The 22781-nt window shown below is 39.9% G+C and overlaps 1 protein-coding gene across 3 annotated transcripts in view; it reads left to right on the forward strand.

Annotated features, from left to right (window-relative positions):
• Window positions 1–19940, forward strand: part of MDFIC2 (MyoD family inhibitor domain containing 2) — a 40912-nt gene extending 20972 nt beyond the window's left edge. The window contains exons 3-6 of one of the 3 annotated variants that reach the window (XM_084530725.1): window positions 4595–4633; window positions 10979–11047; window positions 15592–15813; window positions 19448–19940. In XM_084530725.1, the coding sequence (XP_084386851.1) occupies window positions 4595–4633; window positions 10979–11047; window positions 15592–15813; window positions 19448–19707 (590 nt within the window). In that variant the 3' untranslated portion in view covers window positions 19708–19940. Of the gene's footprint in view, window positions 1–4594; window positions 4634–10942; window positions 11048–15591; window positions 15814–19447 lie in introns of all 3 variants that reach the window. The other 2 variants (XM_084530724.1, XM_084530726.1) reach the window with 2 other exon arrangements.
• Window positions 19941–22781: the final 2841 nt, after the last annotated feature.

The raw sequence follows: 22781 nt of genomic DNA on the forward strand, positions 1-22781 counted from the left end.
CAATAGAAAATAAATGGCCTTTGATAGCCCCACAAGATTCCCATTAAATATAATCCATATAACAAGTTAGTGGATGGAGTGAATGCGGTAAGAAAATAAACACATTAAACCTATTTTAGAAGGCGGTATTAATCTGCAGCTGTACTGTACTTGATCCAAAAGACAGGAATAGAAATAACTACAGTGTGAAACAATTTTGATAAACATCAGTGCCGTATCATTGCATATTATGCTATGTATAAAATACTTTAGGAAAAAGAAGTGTGATATAAAATAAACTGAGGTCATATCTGGAAGAGTGGGTTTTGTGGTTAAGTGTGAATTGGAACAATATTATATATGGCTTTAGACACTAGAAATTAGGCTAGAGAAACTGTAAGTAAATGCAGGTAGAAGTGTGTTACATGGGGCAAATTGTTGATCAGGACAGAAAAACAGCTTTATAGGAAAGTACTGGAGAAAAAAATGAACAATAAGCAAGATACATTGTGTAAGGTAATAAGAACTTAGCCATATTTAAAAAAAATAGAAATCAAAACAGCGTCTTGTCTTTACAAACACTTTTACCTCGACCTCAAAGCAGAGGACTATGCAACCATTTCCCCACCCATATGATAGTCTCAGAAAACTGCCTCTGATACCTTCACTATCAGTGAAACTACATAACCCTGGCTTGTTGCTTAACTTTGAATCTGATCTCCCCAGGTGGTACCTGAGATTACATACTTTCCAAAATAAACACCACATTAAAGTCAGCAAGAACACGTGCTTGCCAGTTCATTTTAAAAATAATACACATGGACTCTTGAATCAAGATAGTTGCTCAAGACACAGGAGTGCTGCTCATAAAAGGCATTAGGAAACAGTCTTTTGTTTTACTTAAAGGCTCAAGGAACACTGACAAAGTCCCAGCTTTTCAAAATTGAAATGTGAGATTAACAGAACTTTCCAATCTTCTTATGAAAATTGGAAGAATTTTTTTTTTTTTTTTTTTGTCAGGATTAGTCTTTTTGTTATCTAACTTCAGTCACTTACACGTTTAGCTTCTGGTATGGGCTAATTTGTTATTATTATGCTGGTAGCCAACTGCTAGGTGGTTTCACGATGGGGAAGAGGGACAAAACATTTCTTCACAAGAGCAACTTATTCCCAGATTAAGTTTTTTCTGTCAAGAAGTAATGCCTTGCCAGCAAGACAGGCTTGTCTCTTCCTTTGATTATTGTAGGAGTTTAGGCCAGGCTACAGCTGCTATGATGAACACCACCCTGAGAGGGACGTATCCCATTATAGCAGAAGCATTTAAAACGCCTGTATCTAGCTGCAGACACTTGAAAAGCCCAACTCCTAGGTTATTATTTTTCATCTGGAACCTCTTTAACTGTATTTCATACAAACAACCACGCTAAGGCTTCAGATGACCTAAAATAATGCTCGAATTTGCAACTGTCATAGAGCAGTTAGCAATACCCCTGCGATTCAGAAGCACACAGCATGATGATAGCTTCAAGCCAAACTGTTATGACCAGCTAGTATAGAATATAAACAGGAACAGATGAGAAGAATACAGCCTCAACATTTGAGACAACAAAGAAAGAGTGAAATGATTGCTACATAAAAGACATTTCAAAGACCTCCCTGAAAAGCAGGCATAAAAATCCCCAATAAAAAGGCTCAGCAAGAAAACTGTCACACCCCCTAATCCTCAGCAGACTTTAACAAGATGTTTGCATGAGCCAGAGATTGTCTCCTTCCCCAGAAGACAAAAGGCACAGAAAACAATACTGTCTAGCATAGGATTAGGAGGCAAGAGATAGATAAAAAGGATTCCTTAACCTTACAATTAGAAACCCCAACTCTCCAGCCAAAGGGATAATCAGAAACATACGGCAAACCTGTGTCACAATAATTGCCACATCTTTTTTTACTCTTTGAAAACTGATATATTTTCTGATTTATTTTTTTTTAATTTATTGCCACCCCAAGAAGGGTTTTGATGGCCACTTAACTACAAGACAACTGCTGCTACCAAACCACAATTCAGCACACATGGCAATAACCTTTTATTTCCCGTTCTTTATATTTCCATCACCTCCAACCAGGCAAAAATTAGATTACCAATGCTCATACCAGCTTTCCAGTAAACATACAGCTAAAAGCAAAATTACATGTAATACACTTGTCTTCTACCAAATGATTGGCGTACTGTGCCCTAAACAAGACACACAGAGAGGTTCTTCATGCAAACCTGGCATAAGCACTTGTTCTGGTTAAAAAGGAAACAACTTAGTTGTTATAATGAGCATCTCTAGCTTTATTTGGTATTACTAATGCCTTTAAACAGAAGGCGGGGTACTGGCAAGAGCAGAAAACAGACTTGGAGGAGGAGAAATCCTGCAGGCTGAAAAGAAACTACAGTCTGCAAAATTTGACCCTCCTGCTGTAGTTAACTAGTGACCATAAACTGTAATGGCCATGGAAGTTAACTGCATAAAAGTTTAAGACTTTTTCTGAAGCTGAACAAGGCAACCACAAGACATTGACAACTGCATTTACGGGCAAATATTAACTTACAGTCATGACTTCAGTGCCAAAGCAATCATATATGATTAGGAAGTATACATGTCCCTGCTTTGTAGGGGATAATTTGAGGCACACAGGATTTGAATGGTTTGTCCAAGCACTTCTGAGGGACAGTCAGGGTTTATGCAGTCGCCAGCTCCAGTGGGCAGTTTGATATTGCTAGCCTTTCCCAGTCTTTGGGTGCCATCAGGAAAGGAAAAGCCAAGCAACTTATTTTTTTTTCTTCAGGTGCAGCACACTTGCAAACCATTCATCTGTGCTCTTGTGATTCTGTCTGTTTGGGACCTTAAATTTCCTGCCTTAAGTTCAGCGGCCTTGTTCCACACAAGTTAGACACTACCATAGAGCTGCCTCATATTCTGGGGGAGATTAAAAATCCCCCTTTAAGTAAACTAGTTGAAACCACATAGAAAGAGGTTGTCAGAGATGCCACCTTAACCATTTCTGGACCTTGGTACAGGCAAAAGCAAGTAACTAATACATCCCCGAGGCAGGAAGAACCAGCACACTAGGCAGAGCAATACAGGATGCCCATCAGTGTAGGGTAGGAGAAGAGGGTCATGTGGTTTATATGGTAGCAAAAGCAAATTAATCTCTTCAGCAACACAGTGATCCACAGACTCCAGGTCTTGCTTGTGGTGTGGTGTTGGTGACCCATGCCATCAGGAGCTTTGCTGCTGTCCTACAAAGACCAGCTATGTTTGAATCAGGAACCTGGAAACAGGGCTGTGGCACCCTGTCTATTGTCTCAAATTACTTCCAGATCAGTTTTTCCTCATTTTACAAGTAAGCTTCTGGTTGCCACTATTACAAGCATGACCTGAGATTTACAAGGTAGGTTAGTGTTTTTCCCAGTTCACACATACAGACCCAGATTTACTAAATAATAGTCTGATTTATTTTTTTTATGAGTGACAGCTGTGCAGCACAAATTCCCATACCCTATGGCATAGCAATGCCACCCAAGTATACAGCCCCCCAGTCAGGTTGTTACTTATGTTTTCCCCTCCAAGCAGAGGAGAAACACACAGTGTCACAGACACCATTAAATCTTCTGCTTTGGCATCATTATTGATTTTATCAGATATCCAGATACTATGGTGATGAAAAACAGTGCAAAACTCTAATATAGCTAAAAACCTAGGAAAACTCATTCAACACAAAACAGAAAAATTAAGAGAGGTGATCTAAATTTGAACCCCCAGTATATCACGCAGCCTTGACTCAGAAAACTACACAGTATGTATTAGAGCTTTTTGATAACTTACTCTGCTTGATTCAAAAACTTCAAGTCCAGCATCTTCATATTTACCATTGACAGGAACGGAGTTGTGATGAAGCACACAGTAATGAGGTCTATGTTCAGGTTCATTAGCAGTGTTTTCCTTGGTTGTAATTATTTTAATGAAGACTTTGCCTAATTAAGATTTTCATGACTTGGCATAGGAAGCAGATACAACACCTGATAACAGTATGCCCTGAAGTTAAACATCTCTATCAGCTTTAATGGGCATTAGAGTGGTCCCTAACAGCGTAAGGCAGAGCCTTTTCGCTGAACAGGTGAAGACAACATAGACATGAGCCAGCAAAAAGACATAGCCAAAAACATAAGCTTTACTCACTCAAATTCAGGGATGAACACTGCACCAGCCAGTCAGGATCCTCAGAGAGCTGCTGCTCCTCTGCTTAAGATGAGTTGTGTTGGTCATACGAATATTGGTGTGTCCCCTGAGGAAAAAAATAAACCTCAGTGAGGGGTCACAAGATGCTAGATTTTTATGGGGAAGAGGTACTTCTCAGCTTCTATTAAGAACTGTTTTTCCTTACTTGTGAAGTCAATTAGGGGATGAAGTCTCCAGCCCCACCAGCTTCACTTCTCACTTTTCTCTGAAGAGAACACAGCACTAAGAAGTTTAGAAAACACTGCTGCCTATGTGGGACAGCAAATGCACCTCACTAGCTGAGGAACTTCTCCCTCTTAGTGAAGCCTTCCTTTCCTACTCTTGTTTTCCAGAGCTGGACAAGCCCATCCTACAGCCTCTTGGAGATTCAGGTAAGACTCCTTGCCTCCTCAGCTACTTCTGCCCACGATATATGGTACCACGTAAACATAACTACTGAAGTGGCCCTTTTCATGTAAGAAGATGAGCTCGGTTATCCTAATTCCATGGGGAATACAAACAAAGTATTGTTTGCCTTAACATTGACATGCTGCATTTCAGATTTAAGCTCATTTTAGAACAAGAATATTATTTTTATTAAGATGAGTTAAGGAAATATTTCAACATTTACCACAAAACAGCAGAACAATCATAGAAGTGCCATGCAGTTGGCTAAGCCTACACAGTTTAGAGTACAGTGGTGTCCAAGACTGCTGATGCAAGCAAAAGGCCTACACCCAACAGCTCGACATTTCTTTGTGCTGCATACACACACACGATGCAAACTTTCTCTGGTCATTAGAGGACACTGCTGGGGCTTTGGTGGGCAAGGTCAAGACAACGTTAGTCTGGCCTGATAAAATATGAGGAGGCAAATCATTCTGTGCCACTCAGAAGTCATTCAGATGGTACTTTTGGCTTTTCCCCCCTGCTTTTGTTCTGTCAGTCTGAAGAGAACAGCTCGTGTGATGTAATTTAGAATGGAGCTTTTTTAAAGCTTTCACTCAGGAAAAGCTTCAGGAGCTCTGGGGGTATAGCTTAGCTCTGAGAAATAGAAAGAAAGCAAGTTTGCATTGACAGCTTGATCCCAGAGAGAGGTGGCTGCCTGCTTGTCTAACAGGTCCTCTGGGTCTGGATGAGGCAGAGACAGAGGAGCAGTCATATTAAGTGAACGTGCGCTGCCAATGTTAAAGGAACAATTACCATTATTCTGCATAGTTCACTGTTTGCTACTGCTATTTCCTTCAATAAAACCTCTTTTCACTTGCCAATTGGAGCTTGTCATGTAACAATATTTCTTATGCACAATACACATACTAAAATGCCCCTGTGTTTTTAATACATTTATAGTTGTTAACAATAGTGGTATAGTGACAGAAAAAAATGTACTTGCTTTGAATACGGAATAGACTGGAAAAAAAAAAAAAAAAGAACAAACTAGAGGCCCTGCTCTGAAGGATTAATGGGTGTTAGATTTTGCCTAATCTCAGAGTTAGAGCGGTGACATCTCTTCCATCTCATTTACACCCAGTTTTTCCTCTCAGGGCCTGCGCTGTGACCTCCTTGTTTAGAAGGGGTTGTCCACCTGTGAGACTTTTGATGTGAGGAAGCACTGAGGAGGGAGATGAGCAACTCCAGTGGGTGCTCTCACCCGCCCCGTGTCAGGCAGCTGAGCGATGCTGCCCATCAGCCTTTGGCAAGCTCAGTGCCCTGCAGGTTGCCCAACCAACCCTTTGGTCCTTGTGCATGGCCCAGTGGCCACCGCTCACATCAGGCACTAGCAAAACTCCTTGGGAGTACAGTTTCTTATAAAACCGGACAAACAGCTGGTGGTAGGGAGAGTTTGGCATTTCACTGAGATTTCAGGAACTCTGCAGCTCTCCTCTGAAAGCCTGTACAATGAAGACATTGTGCTAGCATTGCACTTGCCAATATTACAAAGCCAGGCAGAAATGACCACAGTGAAGGTGCCATGGTGAGAAGAAATTAAGTGCTTGCTCGTGACCAGGCTGAACCTAATATTTCATGCACCCAAATGATCAAGCAGCTGTTCGGAAACCTTTGGAGCACAGTCATGAAGGAAACTTTCTTCTGCCATAAGATTCATGGTTTCCAAGAACACTATTTTGTTCCAAACAAGTTAATATACACAGGGAGAGACATCTTGAATTTCACTGGTCTCTCCTACACTATTCAGGATTAGTGGTAGGCTGCAGTTTTAAAAACATCCTTCCACTGCAAAATGAGATGAGTGTATTTAATGCTGGGAGCAGAGCAGTTACCATGTAAATCGGGGTTTTTGCTATGAAAGTCTAGAAGACATGACTCTCACAGATTGCCACTCATCATTGTATTTAAAGAAAAAAGAAAAGTTTTTATAACTTATTAGAAGGCATGTTTTTTTATAGTTATATACTATCACATGCCAATTTACCAAGAGCAGAGCTTTAAAGACCCTTCTATATTAAATGCTGCATCTTCAGTGATTTGCAGCTCTTTTTGACAGTGCTTAAACTCTCTGGGTGTATTTTAAGAAAACATGCTGCTTTGATGGCATTTACCCCCACCAGCATGCTGACAGCCTCAGAGCTCCTTTGGCATTAATGCTGTGAGGATATCTTTGTGACCATAGCTCTGTATAACACCTGCTTTGGGAATAAACTCCAGGCAAATAACTTCAGTGTCATTCAGGAAGTGACACGGGTGACAAAGACCATGGGACATTAAAGAAAGTCACCGCACTGTCTTTTCAAGTTCTCAAATTCTGCCTGGAGTTGCCTCTAAGATTTCCGCTTCTCATTAGAAAGAGCTTACCAAAAATAAAACCAAAAAATTAAAGTTCTTTCCAAATTTAATTGCAGAGAGTGTTAGGTGGAAAAAAAAAATCATTTGTAATAAGAGCAAAAAAAAAAAAAAAAGAGAGAGAAAATAAAAGATAATATAGAACAGAGACTTTATTTCTCTTTACAAAAGTTTTGCAATAATATGCCACACCACCCAGAAGAAATGAAAGGGTAATCTGGGGCTTAAATTCAGCTTTAGAAGTTGCTGCTCCCTCAGCACATAGAGGTGTATGTGAAACACCACAGGGTCCGGCTGCTCACTGGCAGAGCCTCAATTACTATAAGGAATTTTTATATACATTCCCAACAACCAGGACATGAATAGAGATGCGAAGCAAAATTTGGTAAGAAGGAAAACAGTGTCTGAAGCAGAATTGGAAGATCTGGTGTAGAAAGAAACCCTGGGGGCTCTGGCACAACTCTCCCAGAGGATGGCTGTATCCTGCATCCTGCCCCGCACAACCTGCTGAGGTTACATTTCTGCTGAAATTCATACCAAAGCTGTGAAGTTCCTGTGAAAATCCAGTGATAATCCAGGGCATATCAACTGAGGGCTCTGGAGGGCCTGGCACCAAGCTCTGATGCAGAGCGCAAAGAGCGCGGGGCTCTGGGCAGGCACCTGCAAACCATCCTGTGATGGTTTGCACAAAAGCACAAAAGCACCTGTGAGTTCTGCTATTATGTTCGTTGTGAGCATGAATTATGTCTGGTGTCTAATGCAGATGATGATGTCTGATGCAACAGGCACTTTTCAATTTGCACATAAAAACCTTTTCGTATTTTTTGGTCCCCCCCCCCTTTTTTTTTTTTTTGCAAAGTCCGTTAAAACAATTCACACTGATCCTTTCAATTCTTTTTTAAGCATCTTTAAATCCACCCCAGCCCCCTCCCCCCCAGCTGTACACCTTCACTTTTTAATAGTTAAAAGTAATTTTAAAGCAAAAAAGAGCATAAACAATATACACTGACTCTTGACACTCCATTGCTTTTTTAAACTAGAATAATAAAAATTTGCAAATGAACAAAAGAGTGGGAGGAAGATATCTGATTTACAATGTTTTTGAGATAAAGAACACTATAAAAAAAGATCAATGTGAATAATAAAGCATTGTTAACTGAGTCATGACATTTCTATTCTCAGTGAAGATTTGAACAGTAGAGCTCTGCAAATGAGCACCTTGTGCCATTTTCAAAGTGGGAGGAAGACATATAATTATAATTTTTAAAGTGAAGAGAATTTTTTTTTTAAATCTCTGTTAAAAAGTTTATTGAAAAACATATCGACATATCAATATGACATAAATTACTTTAATTTTATTAAACTAGGAGGGGGGAAAACCTCTTTTTGAAGACTGGCTGCAGAAAGCATTCCTTGAAAAGAATTTTCTTTATTAAAAACTCTTTTGCTAAGATGAAACAGCACCGAATGTCAGCACTACCGTATATTTATTCTGTAACTCTTCCAACAGCTGAGATCCATAAAAGAAACATATTTTCAAAACAGTTTTAACCTCCATTGTCTTGATCATTCGTATTAACATTTTTCATGTCACCTATTGAAATCCCTTAAAGGAACCTTTTATTCAGTCAAAATTAATGAAGCCATTTTCTTAAACAGCCTCCAAAAAGTAAAAAGGACGTAATGTTGTGCATTTTACTTGACATACGTTTTCTTCCATTTCACTTATTTGTGTGACGAGAGCAAAACTTCATGTTTATGTTATCAATTCTGCAGAGAAAAGTGATTTTGAGTGAGAAGAAAACTAACTCTGCTCTTGCTGTGTGTGCAATTTAAATTCAGAACAAAAATACAGCATTGATCAGATTACTCCAATTGAATCATTTAGTGCTTTGGCATTCCTGAAGTTAGGGCCCAGCTGTGAAATCATAGTTGGGGCCAAACTTTGCTGTTAGGTGAGTGCACATGGCTCCCATTTTCTTCAAAGGGAATGACACACATGGCCAATATTTAACTTTCACCTCTTCCATTTTTCAGCTAGCAAAGCCAGAACCAGTGCAGGCAATTTAATAGAATTAAGAATATACTCAAGATTTTCCAGGACTTACTAGTGATTTGGACTATATAATTCAATACACCTCAAAGCGCAGATGCTCAGCATATTCCGAAAATCAGGCCATCTCGTATGTCTTATTTTAAGCAAATAAAATCATAAATCATTTTGAATATTTTGGCCATCTAGCAGCAAACAGGGTGCAGGATACCTCTTCAAAATCATAAGCTCCAATTCCTGGTCTGGCTGGGATGCCTAAGAGACTTCCACTTCCCAACTCACTTTGGGCACTGGGTTTGCATTCATTTCTCCTCTGCCATTGCCAAGGGGGCTTGAACACAGCAGTGATGCCCACCTGCAGCAGCTGTCTCCTTAAGAAAATGTAGGGTACAGTCCTGTGAATCTCCTGGACTGCTGGCTCAGCCCTCAGGACTTTGAGGAGCAAGTGCCACTGAGGGAAAAAAGGATGCATCCCAAAGCAATACGTAGCTGCCCCAAGGTACATGCAGATCTTCATTTCAGCTCAAGGTCAAATGGAAAACATTCCTTCCATCCTTCCTGACTCTTCCCTTAGCTTTCCCCCGATTCCATCTGTTCCTCGCCCATCTCCTTCATTCCATGCTCGCCTCCCTCTTCTTCCTGTGTCCATCTGTTCCCTCCTTCCTCAACGCGAGTCAGGGAAGGGAAGTGAATTCAGTCATTCACTGAACAGATTTCAAGATGAACCCCCTCCCTCTCCCGTTCTAACTTCATTCATCATGGTAAAAATTATAATGAATAGAAATGTTGAAGGTGAAAATTTATTAGGGATTGTGTTGCTTTCCTATATCAAAAGCAGTTAAAGCCGCATATAAACATTGGCTTCATTCATTTTTTTTTAATATATGGTATAATTAGCAAGAAATATTAGTGGAAGTGCTCGGTATGCAGTCCATCAACACATGCCCGTCAGAGTTTAGGATCTGGGCCAAAATTTTTTGCTAGTCCTGTGATAGATTTATAATAAGCCTATAGAAGGCTTTACAGTCAGCTGGGTCACTAATTCATGAAGTTAAAACGTATGCAATGAGGTCAAAAATTCACTATTGATAAAATGCCCCCTTCGGGGATTGCACCATTAGCTTTGGTACTGCAAAAGAAAAAAAATTTAAAAGGTAAACCCAAAGCTTCTGTGAATTACCAGTCCATCATCGTAAATCAGAAGAGAAGCACTTGCACAAGTTCGTGATGCCACATGAAGCCCAGTATATATTTGTAGCCTTGTGTACCATTTCCTGTTTCCCTATAGCAAAAATAAACCACCCCATCCCACTTTGCCTATCTGATCCCAGGAGGGAGAAGGAAATGGGATTTAATCCTCCAAGCCCTGTGCAGGTGGCAAACGTAGCTCAGCACCCACAGGAGGGCCTTGGGCATCTTGTGCAAGACAGCTAAGCCGTGGAGGCTGGTGTTTGGAGGTGCATTTTCCTCTCCCTTCCTTTGCTGACCATTTGGGAACTTTATTTAAGGTTTCTGGGGTGCTTGGGCATGGATGATGCCTCACAGTTCATTGCAAAATGTCCAGCCCCAAAACTTTCTGTATCTACTCCAAATGGGAACTTCTGCTCCTGACAGTGATCCTCTGTCCCATCTCCTCAGCTAAAACTCTCTCTCTTATCAATTTTTCTTTTGGGTTATTTTATCAAAGCAAGGCATAGATATCAAAAAAGCGTACATTCCACTGTAACCTCCCCTCCCAAGGACGCATGCTTGCCTCTATTTCTCCCCAGAGCAACAACTTTTAAAGTAGATTACTTACTTTCAATGGCTGGTGGTGATTTGTGTGCTGAACCATGTTTATTTACAGTGTGCCTCTGTACTGTTGTGTTGTTTTTCCACCAAGACAGCTGCACCAGCTCCCTGACTCTCCCAGTGCTCCCCAGGGTGACGCTGAGCACCGAGAACTGCCCAGGTAAGCTGCTGTCCCTGCGCACATATTGCACTATGTGTGCATTCCCACTGCTGTAAATTATAATTTATTATTACTTAAAGAACAAATTGTGTCCTTTAGACTGGTTACCAAAAGTTTCTTTCTTTTTTTTTTTTCCTTCCTCTTTTTTTTTTTTTTTTTCTTTTAAAAACACCCATCCAAACCTGGGGCTTGGGTTTTATTTTGCTACGAGTCTTTTCAAACCAAGTGAGTTCAGTTCAAGCCTTTAAGCTTACAAGTTATCACCCATCAGGTCTGATGTAGCTCTCCCGGTTCCATCTCTGGACTGAACGGACATGGCACTCAGCTCTTCGAGTGATGAGCACGCGAGATATTAAATAGACAGGCAGTGACAGCAGTACGTGGGATAAGGAATGGCAGGGAGATCAGCCCCGCGTTCCTTTGGTGCTTTCTCTGCACTGATACATGAAGATGCCTTAAGGTGAAATTAAGAAGTTACACGTCCTAAACTGCCAGAGTTTCCCACAGAATTCACCATTAAACCTCGGGACTCTTTGCCACAGGAGCGCAAGGCAAGGGGCCATAGCCAGAGCAGCCTGGGAACAAATGTCAGTGGCGAGTAGAGCCACAGACACACACGTCCTTTGCTGCAAGATGTGTACGAGTCCTACACAGGGCGATAGATCAGTTCCTTCCCTTTCCTTCTCTCTCAGAGGCAACTGCCCTCCTACAGCATTACCTGGCTGCAATCCAATTCAAGACACTACTGTCTTGAATTCACCTCGCTTAAAAAAAAAAAAAAAAAAGAAAAAAAAGTCTCTATACTCACATAAAATTTCCATCTCTGTCTTTACGTCTTTACACGGGAAACATAGGAAAGCAATCCCAGTGCTCTGCAACAACAGTCAAGGCAAGCTCCAACTTCCCCAGCTAAGGAAGAAAGTTGCTACTCCAGAAAACACTTTAAAAATGGTACACTAAGGGTGTTTACCTCTGCCTACCTCTAACAGTCTTACTAATACTGAATAGTCTCAGCTTTTTTCATCACAATTACCTATTTTTCCCCTTCTAATTAAGTTCAGTGGATGATTTCTGCATGTTAAAAGCAGGTCTTTGTGGGCATGTGAAACTGTGGACACAGGCTATTAGAAGACAGTAACAAAGTCTGACCTCCTGCCCATCTCTAATTGTAATTTAATTCTCCTGCATTCTCATTTAAAAGTAATCATAAATAATCAGTTGTACATAATATATATTTAAAGCCTATTTGGCTCCACTTATTTGTTCCAATCCCACAACCTATTACTGTTCCATGCAGCAACAAACTATAAAATAGAAAAAAAAAATGCTAACCACTTTTTTTTTTTATGCTGGTCTAGCATAATCTTTATTTCTTTAGACACTTTGTGCAAACATTAAATTGATAAAAGACATAATGTAGATGGACCAACAGCTGAACTGAAGGTAATTGCATAAAAATGAAATGGAGACCTATAATTGTACACTGCTTTAGCCTCTCTCGCACTGTTTTCTGGAAGCAAGGATCTCGCTTGTCATAGCAAGTTGCTTGTTACGGTGATTGCGTGAAGACTTGATCTAGCTGTACAAGACAAGTATAACATTACTTAAAGGGAGCTTTTCAAACTAAGAGTCTGACACTAAAATGCACTGTATTTTCAAAGATGTAGTATGCTTTAACAAACAGAAGAGTCCTTGAATGACAGCTTTTGTTACCCTTTTGTTTGATGGTGCTGTATTGAAAAATTCAGGTTATGTCTATGCCTTTCTATTTCTGGTTTTGATTTCTCTTCAACAGCACTTCAAGAATAAAAATTGACTCGAAGCATGAATAGTAGAAGTCGGTGGATACAGTAAATGTTAGTCTGGCATTTACTGATTACTTCCGTCTGATTTTTTTCAGTCTCATTTGTTGAATGCTTAAATGCTTTCTGTGGACCATTGTATTGTGGCAAAAATGGGAAACTGAACAGATATATTGCAATTTAAAATATATCCAGATTAGACTTTAGGGCCAATTTTGAAAGGGGGAAATGATAGAAAATGCCATTCTTGCACAGACCATTCAATCCGACCCGTGTGTATTCGTCTGCTCAGCCCATGTATGGCTCTCAGCCTGGACAAGCAAGATCCATTTGTAAGATTGGCACCTGAATACCAGGTGGGGCACGTGCCTTTTGGACCCACAAATCAATTATTATCCAATAAAAACGATGCACGAGCAGGACACTGCTTCCTCCAGATCCCTGCTACTTCAATTAGCACAGCCTTTCCTGGAGATGTCGTGTTATTGAATGAAAGCGCAGGGAAAATTGTGATATGTCATTGATTTATAAATGCTGGAAAATAGTGGTTACTGTACCTATAAGTAAATACATCCAAAACTCATGAATTTTCACATTTTTGGTTTAAGAGTCTAGACAAGAAGTCAGAGAGGAAAAAAAAAAGCTATATTTACTTACTCTGAGGGAAAAGCCACTGCCAAATTTTTATAGCCAAGCAAAATCACAGATGTGCTTTGTCCAGGACACTGTTTTTTTACATGCAAATGTGCAACCTACAGCCTTTGCACTGCTGCCTCCCACCCAGAGGAGCCACTGCCTCTCCTGCCCTTCCCAAGGCTCACCTGGGGCGTTCCATCCTCATAACGCTCACAAAACCTGACAGCTGTAGGTTTCCAAGACTCCTTTCTGTGCCACCACTGTCTTACTTCCCTTTCTTTCTATCCCACCAGTCACCCCTTCCCTAAGGCCACCCCATAAACTCTGCAGGACAGGGGAAACTGTTTCCTTCACATCAGACCTTGTCATTCCTAGAAGTTAACAACCCTGCCAAACACCTGCCAACAAACATTCTTATGACAATGACTTTAAATGAAAATAATAGCTTACTATTTCCTCTCATCCTCTTCAATCGTATTACTCCGCTAACCTTTACCCAGTTTTTCCACTTCTAGAAATTTCACCACATGAAGATGATCTAAAATAGCATGAAATCTGACTATGGATAATAGTTTAAACAAATTGTTCGCTCATTCTGTAAGTGGAACCATAGAAAAATTATGATTGGAAGGGACCTCTGGAAGTCATCTCATCTGGCCTCTTCCTCAAACCAGGGCTAACTGCAGTAAGAGCAGGTTGCTGGGGACTTGCCTGCTTGAGCATAATTTCCAGCTTCACCAGGGCCTGTTCCAGTGCTTTCCAGAAGAAGAAAACAGTATCTAGCACTGACCTCTGCCTTCTCTTCTCCAGGTCAAACAAGTCCAGCTCCCTCAGCTTCTTCTCTTACATCAGGTACTCCAGACCCATCACCACCTGGGTTGCCTCCACTAGACTCTCTACAGATACCAGTTATACTCAAACTGCTTCCCCCCACTAGGCAGAATTTTCACTTATTTTGCAATCCACTCATCCCATCCAAATATCCTCCTTTTGGCTACAAGTGGACACAACTGCAATTTCACACTCTATCAATCTTTTATTGGCTTTTCTTTAATATACAGCAGGTGTCAAAGGTATCTGAAAAACAAGAGAGATGCAGGATCTCTCTTCTAGCTCCTTGCAGCAGAACACAGACCAGCTGCTTTTGAGCACTCACTGCTCCCATCAGAAAGCAATGTTTGCAAAACTGAGGTGTTTGTAAAGATTGATTTTCTGTATATAGCTTAAGAGCAAGCGTATCACAAGATTTAAGTAAGATAAAAAGTGAGGCTGTGCTTGATGTGAGGTGCAGGAGTTAATCAGCTGTAGATAAGAACTGACGAGGTTTTATCATCCCAGCAGTAGAAAGAATGACTGTGTTTCTTGGCCTCTTGATCACTTTGGAGAATAAATGAAACTGTTTATCTACCCATGTTTATCTGTTCCTGAGAAGTTCTTCAAGAGCAAATTGAGCTCAGAACTCTTCTTAACCTTTCCCCTAGTTGAGGCTTAAAAGTAAGCTCTCCCTCTCATTTTAGAGCTGCCTCTCTGGCACACTGACAGCATGTGGAGGATCCCATCTTCTAGTTGACTTCCAGGCCAACAACACAAGTGGGGAAGAAATTACGAAATAACGAATCAGGATGTTAAAGAGAGACCATCTGGCTTGCTTTGCAACAAGACTACGAACCATGGCAAGCTGGTACATCTGCATCTAGGTACCACCTACACACACAATGCTGGCTGTAAATTTAGGGAAACGAGCTGCTGTTGAAAAATAATTGTTTTGGCTTTCTTGCATGTCACAAATTGCAACTGGGAGATCACACTCCAAATGGATTTCAACTGAGCCGATAGTTCTGTTCTCCTACCTCACCTGAACCCGCCCTATGGAACTGAGTAGTCACCCTAGCCTATAAACCCCCTGGGTTTAACAGAAAATTAGGGGTGCAAATATATAAATACTTGTTCTATGAATAAACTTCTCCAAAGAGACTGAAATTGTCAGATAAATAGGGTTAGGCCTCGGAAGTAAACACCTGTAGGCTTGGAAATTCTGCATATGTTATTCCTTCAGATCTTTGCCTTAGTATCACAAACAAGTCTTTTTTCTCTTAATCCCACCAGATAACCAGCTTATAAATGAAAAGCATGCAGATGAAAAGCCTGTGAGAAGTATTGTTATGAGTACTGTCGCAGAATTCAGCATCGCAGATGCTTCATCAAAGGAAACCAAAAATGAGAAGAAATTGTCAAATGCGAGCAGATCATCCATTGCTTCCCTGGAGAAATGCAGAGAGTTCACCTACATCGAAGATGATGCATCAGTACGTCAGAGAGACAGCGATGGTATGTTTGATAACACACATTGCATTTAAGCTCATTTCTAAACATCCATTTCAAGAGCACTATGTGTACCTACCTTGAAATAAATGCTTACATGCTGAATAGGAGATTCAAGACCATAGTCAAAAGCAGTACCAAGTTACCTTGTAGACACATTTTATGATACATGAGAATCTGTAGATTATTATCTTAAATTGTCAGTGATACTAAATTCACAGAAGAACTTAGAGCCTATGGAGCTGTTGTGCAATGGAGCTTTTGTACCTTTGTAAGCAGTGTTTGCACGGAGCTACTAATGTCAATATCAGTTTAAAGTGTCAAACATGGGCCTACTTCTTCCCAACAGCAGGGGCTATTGCTTTTGCTATTGCAGCAGCTGCTGTGGTTGATGAACAGATGGTGTGTTTTGTGGGCTGGACATGTCCTATAAGGACTTTTTACATATGCAGTTGTATGGACCATTACATCCAACCCTGCCATTCTGCTGGTCCACCACCAAATCTCTCCTAAATCTCTCCTCTACTGCCTACGCTGCAAAACTCACGTAGTTGGTCAAAATGAGGAGATCTCTTCAAGCTCTGCCATGATTCTGTAGAAAACTGTTTCTGATGACTGAGCAAGGTGGATATACGTGGACAGGACTTTGGGTTAGCTCAGTATGGTCTGCATTTTGAAAAAACATACTTGAAAACAAAGCATTATGAAAGGTACCTACAAACCAGAACTGCAGCAGAGCCCCAGTAGCTCAAGTGCATTTTTTTTCCACATGAACACTACATATTGCTAAAGCAATTTGCTCTGGGAATATTAATCATTGTTACCTTTTCAGAAAGGAAGCTGAGCCTTTTTATTGCAAAAGAGCACAAGTAAAGGAGCAGAATGTTTGCATTATTTTTTATTAGACTTTCATAGACAATAGCCTAACCAAGAGAAAAGGAAGAGAACTGGTTGTGCCCATTACAGACCATGGGCCATGACTCCTGGTCATGTAAATGCTGTACCAACCCTGATTTTAGTGAAATTATGCTGAGTACCAGCACCCGAGGAGCTATTCCTGGTTATTCACATGGGTATGGGAAAAAGTGCTTCTGTGAATCATTTTTTTGTTTCTCACGTATGCCTTTTGCAATAATGGCTTAGTATCTTACATAAAGTAGAGTTGGGTTCTATCATGCATTTCATATTAATGATCCCCAAATTAAGAACTTCTAAATACAGATCATCACAATAAACTGCAATGCTTTCAAGGAACCATTACTGTCTCTATTGTAACACTGATCCCATAATAAAAGGAATGTCTCTGGTACATCTATTAGAATGCATTTAATTTCAATTAAGGCCATGAAGTATTTATTCCATTTAAGGGACTCATCCCCTAGTCCAGACACTATTTTCTAAGTTTACTGACTATTGGATCAAGCCCCTCAATCGCACACAGGTGAGTACCATGTGATGCAAATAACAGATTTTGTACTCCTTAGAAAGCTAAAAGTGAAGGAAATTAACAAAAAAACAAGCTGTGCTCAATTAATAATGTTAAGGGCTGGATGGAAGCCAAGAGAACCAAAGGAAGCCAGATTTGTGATTGTCACTGCATACTCTGCTCACTCTACTCTGACAAGTTACTGCTTATTTCACACACACAAGGCTAAATCTTGCTCGCTGATGCATGGAGAACCTCTGAAAGCAGAGCAATAGCTGAAGAAATCATGGACTTGCTGAGAGGGGAGCAGATCCAAAGCTCATAGGCCTCGCTGGGGTGACCCCAGTGGCACGAGTGAATTTTGGACCAGGCTCATACAGAGCTTCATCTGTCTGAGCAGAGAGTGAACTGACAGTCACCAGACAAGAACAGGAAAATTTAGAGATGAGGCAGGCTAGCAAAATTATTAGAAGTTCTTCTTTTGTGGTAATTAATCTACTAATGTAGAGAACGAGAGCTGAGGTCATTGTTCTCACCGAGATAAATGCAATAATGCCTTTTCGCAAACAGCAGGGAAAACAGAGGAGAAAACAGGAGATTGCATCTCCTTTTATGCAGTTTGTGGCTAATTTATTTTCAAATATATAAATGAATGCATAGGAATGGATGTTTAATTGCTAATATCTATTATTTATATACATTACCCCACTTAAAACAGGACAAAAAAAAGCCTCACACATGCAGATTTTTTGAAATGTGTTACATCCATTATCACAGTTCATGGTGTGTGCTCTGATGGGAATTTAAAAGCATCTTTACTGCACATCACAGACTCTGTGCTGAAACATTACTTTATTATTAAAATCTTGTGCTTTTTGTGTGCTCCCTTTCCTGGATGAGGTCCTAAGAATTGTATCTATTCTCTTAAGATTACATAAGCACCATTATGGCTAACGCATTCAGGAAAAAAATGTTATTAGAAAACAGATCTTTGGAGAGAAAAAAAAATGGAAAGGTATAGGAAGGAAATTTCATAAACATAAGATACTTAAGAAGAATAGTCTTAATTACACCATGGACTACTGGATAAAATGATTACATTTTCTACACTGTAAATTTCATACAATTAAATGCAGCAGTGTCACCTTATAAAATGTTTCAATTTTATAATTATTTCAGTTCATTTACTTAGAAAAAAATATAAGCATGAATTTACTAAGTATCACCAAAATCCAGTCATTCTTATTCAACAGAACTGACTTAGAAGTTAGTTGTGCTTGTCTGAACTCAAATAGATCTTGACATATTTAAATAAGTATTAAAATTGATAACATTGGTGATGATATGCTACTTAGAAAGAAGTTCAATCACGTTATTCATTCTTGCTACCTGCTATAGCTGCTTTATATATACATGTATATAAATATAAAGACATTGGCATGATTTCTTAATTTTGTTTTTTTTTATCAAGAAAGCTTTCTTCAAAAAGAAAGAAAAAAAAAAAGCGTAATTCTGGAAACTTCCTGGCAGTGAACTTTATGTTACGTGAGACAGAAAATGCCACAACAGAACCAATGCAGTTGAATGAGTTCACAGTTAGTCATTCTAGGGCAAGGAATGCGGTTATAACCATATGCTTTCCTGAAAGAACCAATGAAAAGACATTCATATTGTTGAAGGCATTTTTCTTTTCCAAAAAACAAGGAGGGAAAAAAATTTGAAAGGTTTGGGTCTTTGCGCTCCAACGAGATTCACACAGTCAGAATCTCACACCTGCTCAGAGCCCTGCTGCACTCCGAGGCACATTCCCCAGATGCTGTTGTTTGAACTGTGGGTAGTAATTAATTGATTTTTGAGAGGAATGAATAGAACAGAACAGAAAGTTTTTGCCATAGGCAGCCAGAGTCTGGGGAATACTCGCTGTCTCCACACAGACGTCCTAGCTGATACTATTTTCCAAACTTTTGTCTCATTGCCCAAGCAGTTCAAGAACACTTGCTCCTCTGCTCTTCACCTCCCCAGAACATTTTTACCCAAATTATTTTACTATTTTCATGTCACTCTATTTTTTCCCCCAGGACAAACAACGTAAGAAATACTTCCATAGAATCAAATGAAAGCATTGATCTCATTTCTGCGTAGTCACAGTAGCCTAAACGTGGGTAATCAAGCAGGCCCTTTTTCTTATGTCTTGCTGCTTTTCCTTTTTCTTAGATGAATGCGCAACACTTATCCTGGCCTGCTTGTTCTGCCAGTTTTGGGACTTTCTTATAATGCTGCCTGATACCTGTGAACATTGGCTGACAGATACCTGTTGTCCATCCAATAGATACTACCAGACTTCCAACGAAGACCACTCCAACAACGACTGCAACTGTGACTGTGACATTGATTGCAGCCTTTTTGAGTCCTGCCATGAGACTGGTGAATGCCTGGAACTTGCCATGGAGATATCTGAAGTTTGCTATCGCTAATAGGAAAATATTAGACACAATTCCTGAAAATTGCCTGGAAGGAAAATGGCAGAGTACAAAGGAGATTTTTTTTTTTTTATTATTAATAACAAAAATAACCAGAGTGTTTGCCAACCAGGACTATGTGCATCATGCTGCTCCCACCCTGGAGGTCTGTATATCTGTACCATACTGATTGTACAATAATAAAGGGCAAAAAAGGGTCTCCTCCTTTGCCATAGACAACAAGAGAATTCCTAAGTGCCAAGCGTACTCAATGCTTTATCCACTTTCAATGCAATGCTTTTATAAACCCCTAATTGCTTTAAACATGGATTTTCCCCATTCACAAACACAGGACAAATTAGGACATTCTTTTAGGACTGATATATATTAGTTCATCTTCCTAATGGATTCATACATAAACATGTATTACACATTGTTGGTTATTATTAATAATGTATGATACAGCATCATTTTATAATTAAAAATTTATTTATTCAATCTCTTAAAACACACTTATATGCTCAGTTTAGGTAGAAAAGAAAATTAAATGAATTAGAAACCATGCTAGCTGTAATTACAGCAAATGTCTCTAAAAATCTCCAGTGAATTTTGTAGAGGAAGCATTTTAACAGGGTAGTGCAATTCGACAGCGTATTAATGTGTGTGCCTATGGTTATGTAATAACAGGTTATGCCTATTGTTCATTAGTTATAGGAAAGGGCTCCTTAAGTGTAATTAGCCTAAATGGGAATTGACTGCACACTTTCAGAGGAGAATTACCCCATGGATAGCCAGTAACTCCTTTGCCTGATTTTCATCTGTAAGAATTCTGCAAGCAGCAGAATATTGCCATCTACTCTAGTGGAAACAGGCATCTCCACCTGCGCACAAAAGATTACAAAATGACAGTATCTATCCTGGTTGTGCTTTCAAACTCTCTCTCTCTCTTTTCTGATGGCAGGTCTGATTAATAAAAAGGAAATACATATTGCACATTACACATATGACAACAAAAGCATGTAAATTCAGCCGCCTCAGGGTGCAGAATGATTGCATTAAGCACAGAGGAAAATACAGAGTTGCTTGCTCACATTAGATATTTATAGACTAACACCAAAGACCATGTTTGCTTTGTATAGTCACTAAAAGTTCTCACTAAAACCCCACTGATCTCAATGCAGAATTGCCTGGGGAATCCCAAACAAGAATCCTGGACAAGATGCCAGGACACTCAGCTTTGCTGAAATCATTGAAGCCACTTGTTTAATAATCCGAGTCTCAAATCTCTAGTCCTGACATACAAATATTTAATGAATGGAAACAAAGACTCATGTGAATTTCCATCCTCCCACCCCCTTCTGGAAATTGATGCTTTCAGAAAATTGGAAGTAAGAAGGAGGTAGAAACGCTAACGATCTTTGTCAGATATCTTACAAAGCTTAGTGACCTCTTAGCAGATTAAACACTTTTTTATATATATATAATAAATAAAAAATGAGGTGGCTTTGAGGACAACAAACCTTAGAAGCACAGCAAACAGCCTAGCATACCTTGTTTCTGTACTCCTTCCAGGATATTGGTGGGGAGTAGGATAGCTTTGCTTCTTCTAATTGCAACATCCCTTCGTGAGTTGTAGTCACCTGAAGGAACAAAGTCATTAGTGCTTAATTGTCATACCTGTGCCAGCCTGCCAGATGCGGTGGGACCCAAACACAGAAAGTGCTCACCACCACCATCTGCGAGGCTCTGAATTTGTGCACCCTGGGCTGAGCAATGCTGATTTTTAACGCTTCAGCTTGTATTCTCCCACGTGTTTTTGATCTTAAACCTGGCCATACCATGACTAAATTGTCAGGGCAACATACTGGGAGTTGGTCACAGGCTTGGATCAGTCCACATCTTGCTGCCACAGGTCATCTTCGACAAGTTGGCAAGCAGACACGTGTGACTACAGACATTGACCAAAACCATTTAAGAGTCAGAAAAGGAGAAATCTTGCCCCACATATAATTTCTGAGAGGACTACCAATACGCACAGCAGTGATGCACACAATACTTGCTGTTGATGCTGCCATCCAAAAAGTGGGATTTCATAGGTGCAAGGGCTGGAAGGAGCCTGAGAGGCAAGCAGTTCTCTTCGACTGTTTTCATAGTAATCATTATCAAAAAAACTTTATGTTGTAATCCATAGGTTGGCAAACTGAGGTCATGTCTATTATAGGGCATGGGTAAGGTCAAAGACAGATTTACAATGGACATGACCATAGCCATGGCTAGACAGGATGTCCCAACAATATGAATTGAATTACACTGTGAAAAATATTAAAAACTGCTGATGTCATGAATAGGGGTGTTTTAAACAGTACAGCAATATCTTCTTGACTAAAGTATACAAAGACACATTGCTCAGTTTCCTGTTTTAGGAAGTAGATTTTCAGTGGCCTTCTGTATAAGCAACGAAATCTTGAAAAATGTGTTAATATTTTTTTTCCATATTTAATGGTTTTCATACCTTATTTCATGTAGCAGAGGAGAAGCAGCTGCTCATAATGACTTTGTTTTCTGTAAAACTGCTAATTGTACTGTTATACTTTCATGACACAGGGACCACTCAATACACTGTTTGAAAGTCAGATTTTTTTTCCATTAAGCATTCCAGAAACTGGATTTCCTGTTTGGAGAGCCACCCTATTCCTATATTAAACTGACTTCCTCGGCCAGAGAAATACCCATTTATCAGATAAGAACATGGGTAGACATTCCAGTTAAACAGAAATATCAATATCAAGGAACAATTCAAGGCTCTCACTGCATTTTTTATTTACTGTGGAGAAAGGCCTGAGCATGCGAGTAGGAGGCGTTCGGGTGGATGGCTGTTCTGAACATGTTGGACTCGGCTGTGCTCCCAGAGAGATGTCAGCTCTGCAGTGTGTGAAACCGGCTCCTCAGAACAACAAATAAACGTTACCATTTTGCAAACGGGAACATCGCTCCGACACGACGCCTCTCCGCAGCACCATAAATGAGCTGACAGATTGGTTGGGGGAAGAGAGAGACGGAGATAATAACGAGGAGCTATATTGCTACCT

This window comes from Aythya ferina (assembly GCF_964211825.1).
Source record: "Aythya ferina genome assembly, chromosome: 10".
In the NCBI taxonomy this organism is placed as follows: Eukaryota; Metazoa; Chordata; class Aves; order Anseriformes; family Anatidae; genus Aythya; species Aythya ferina.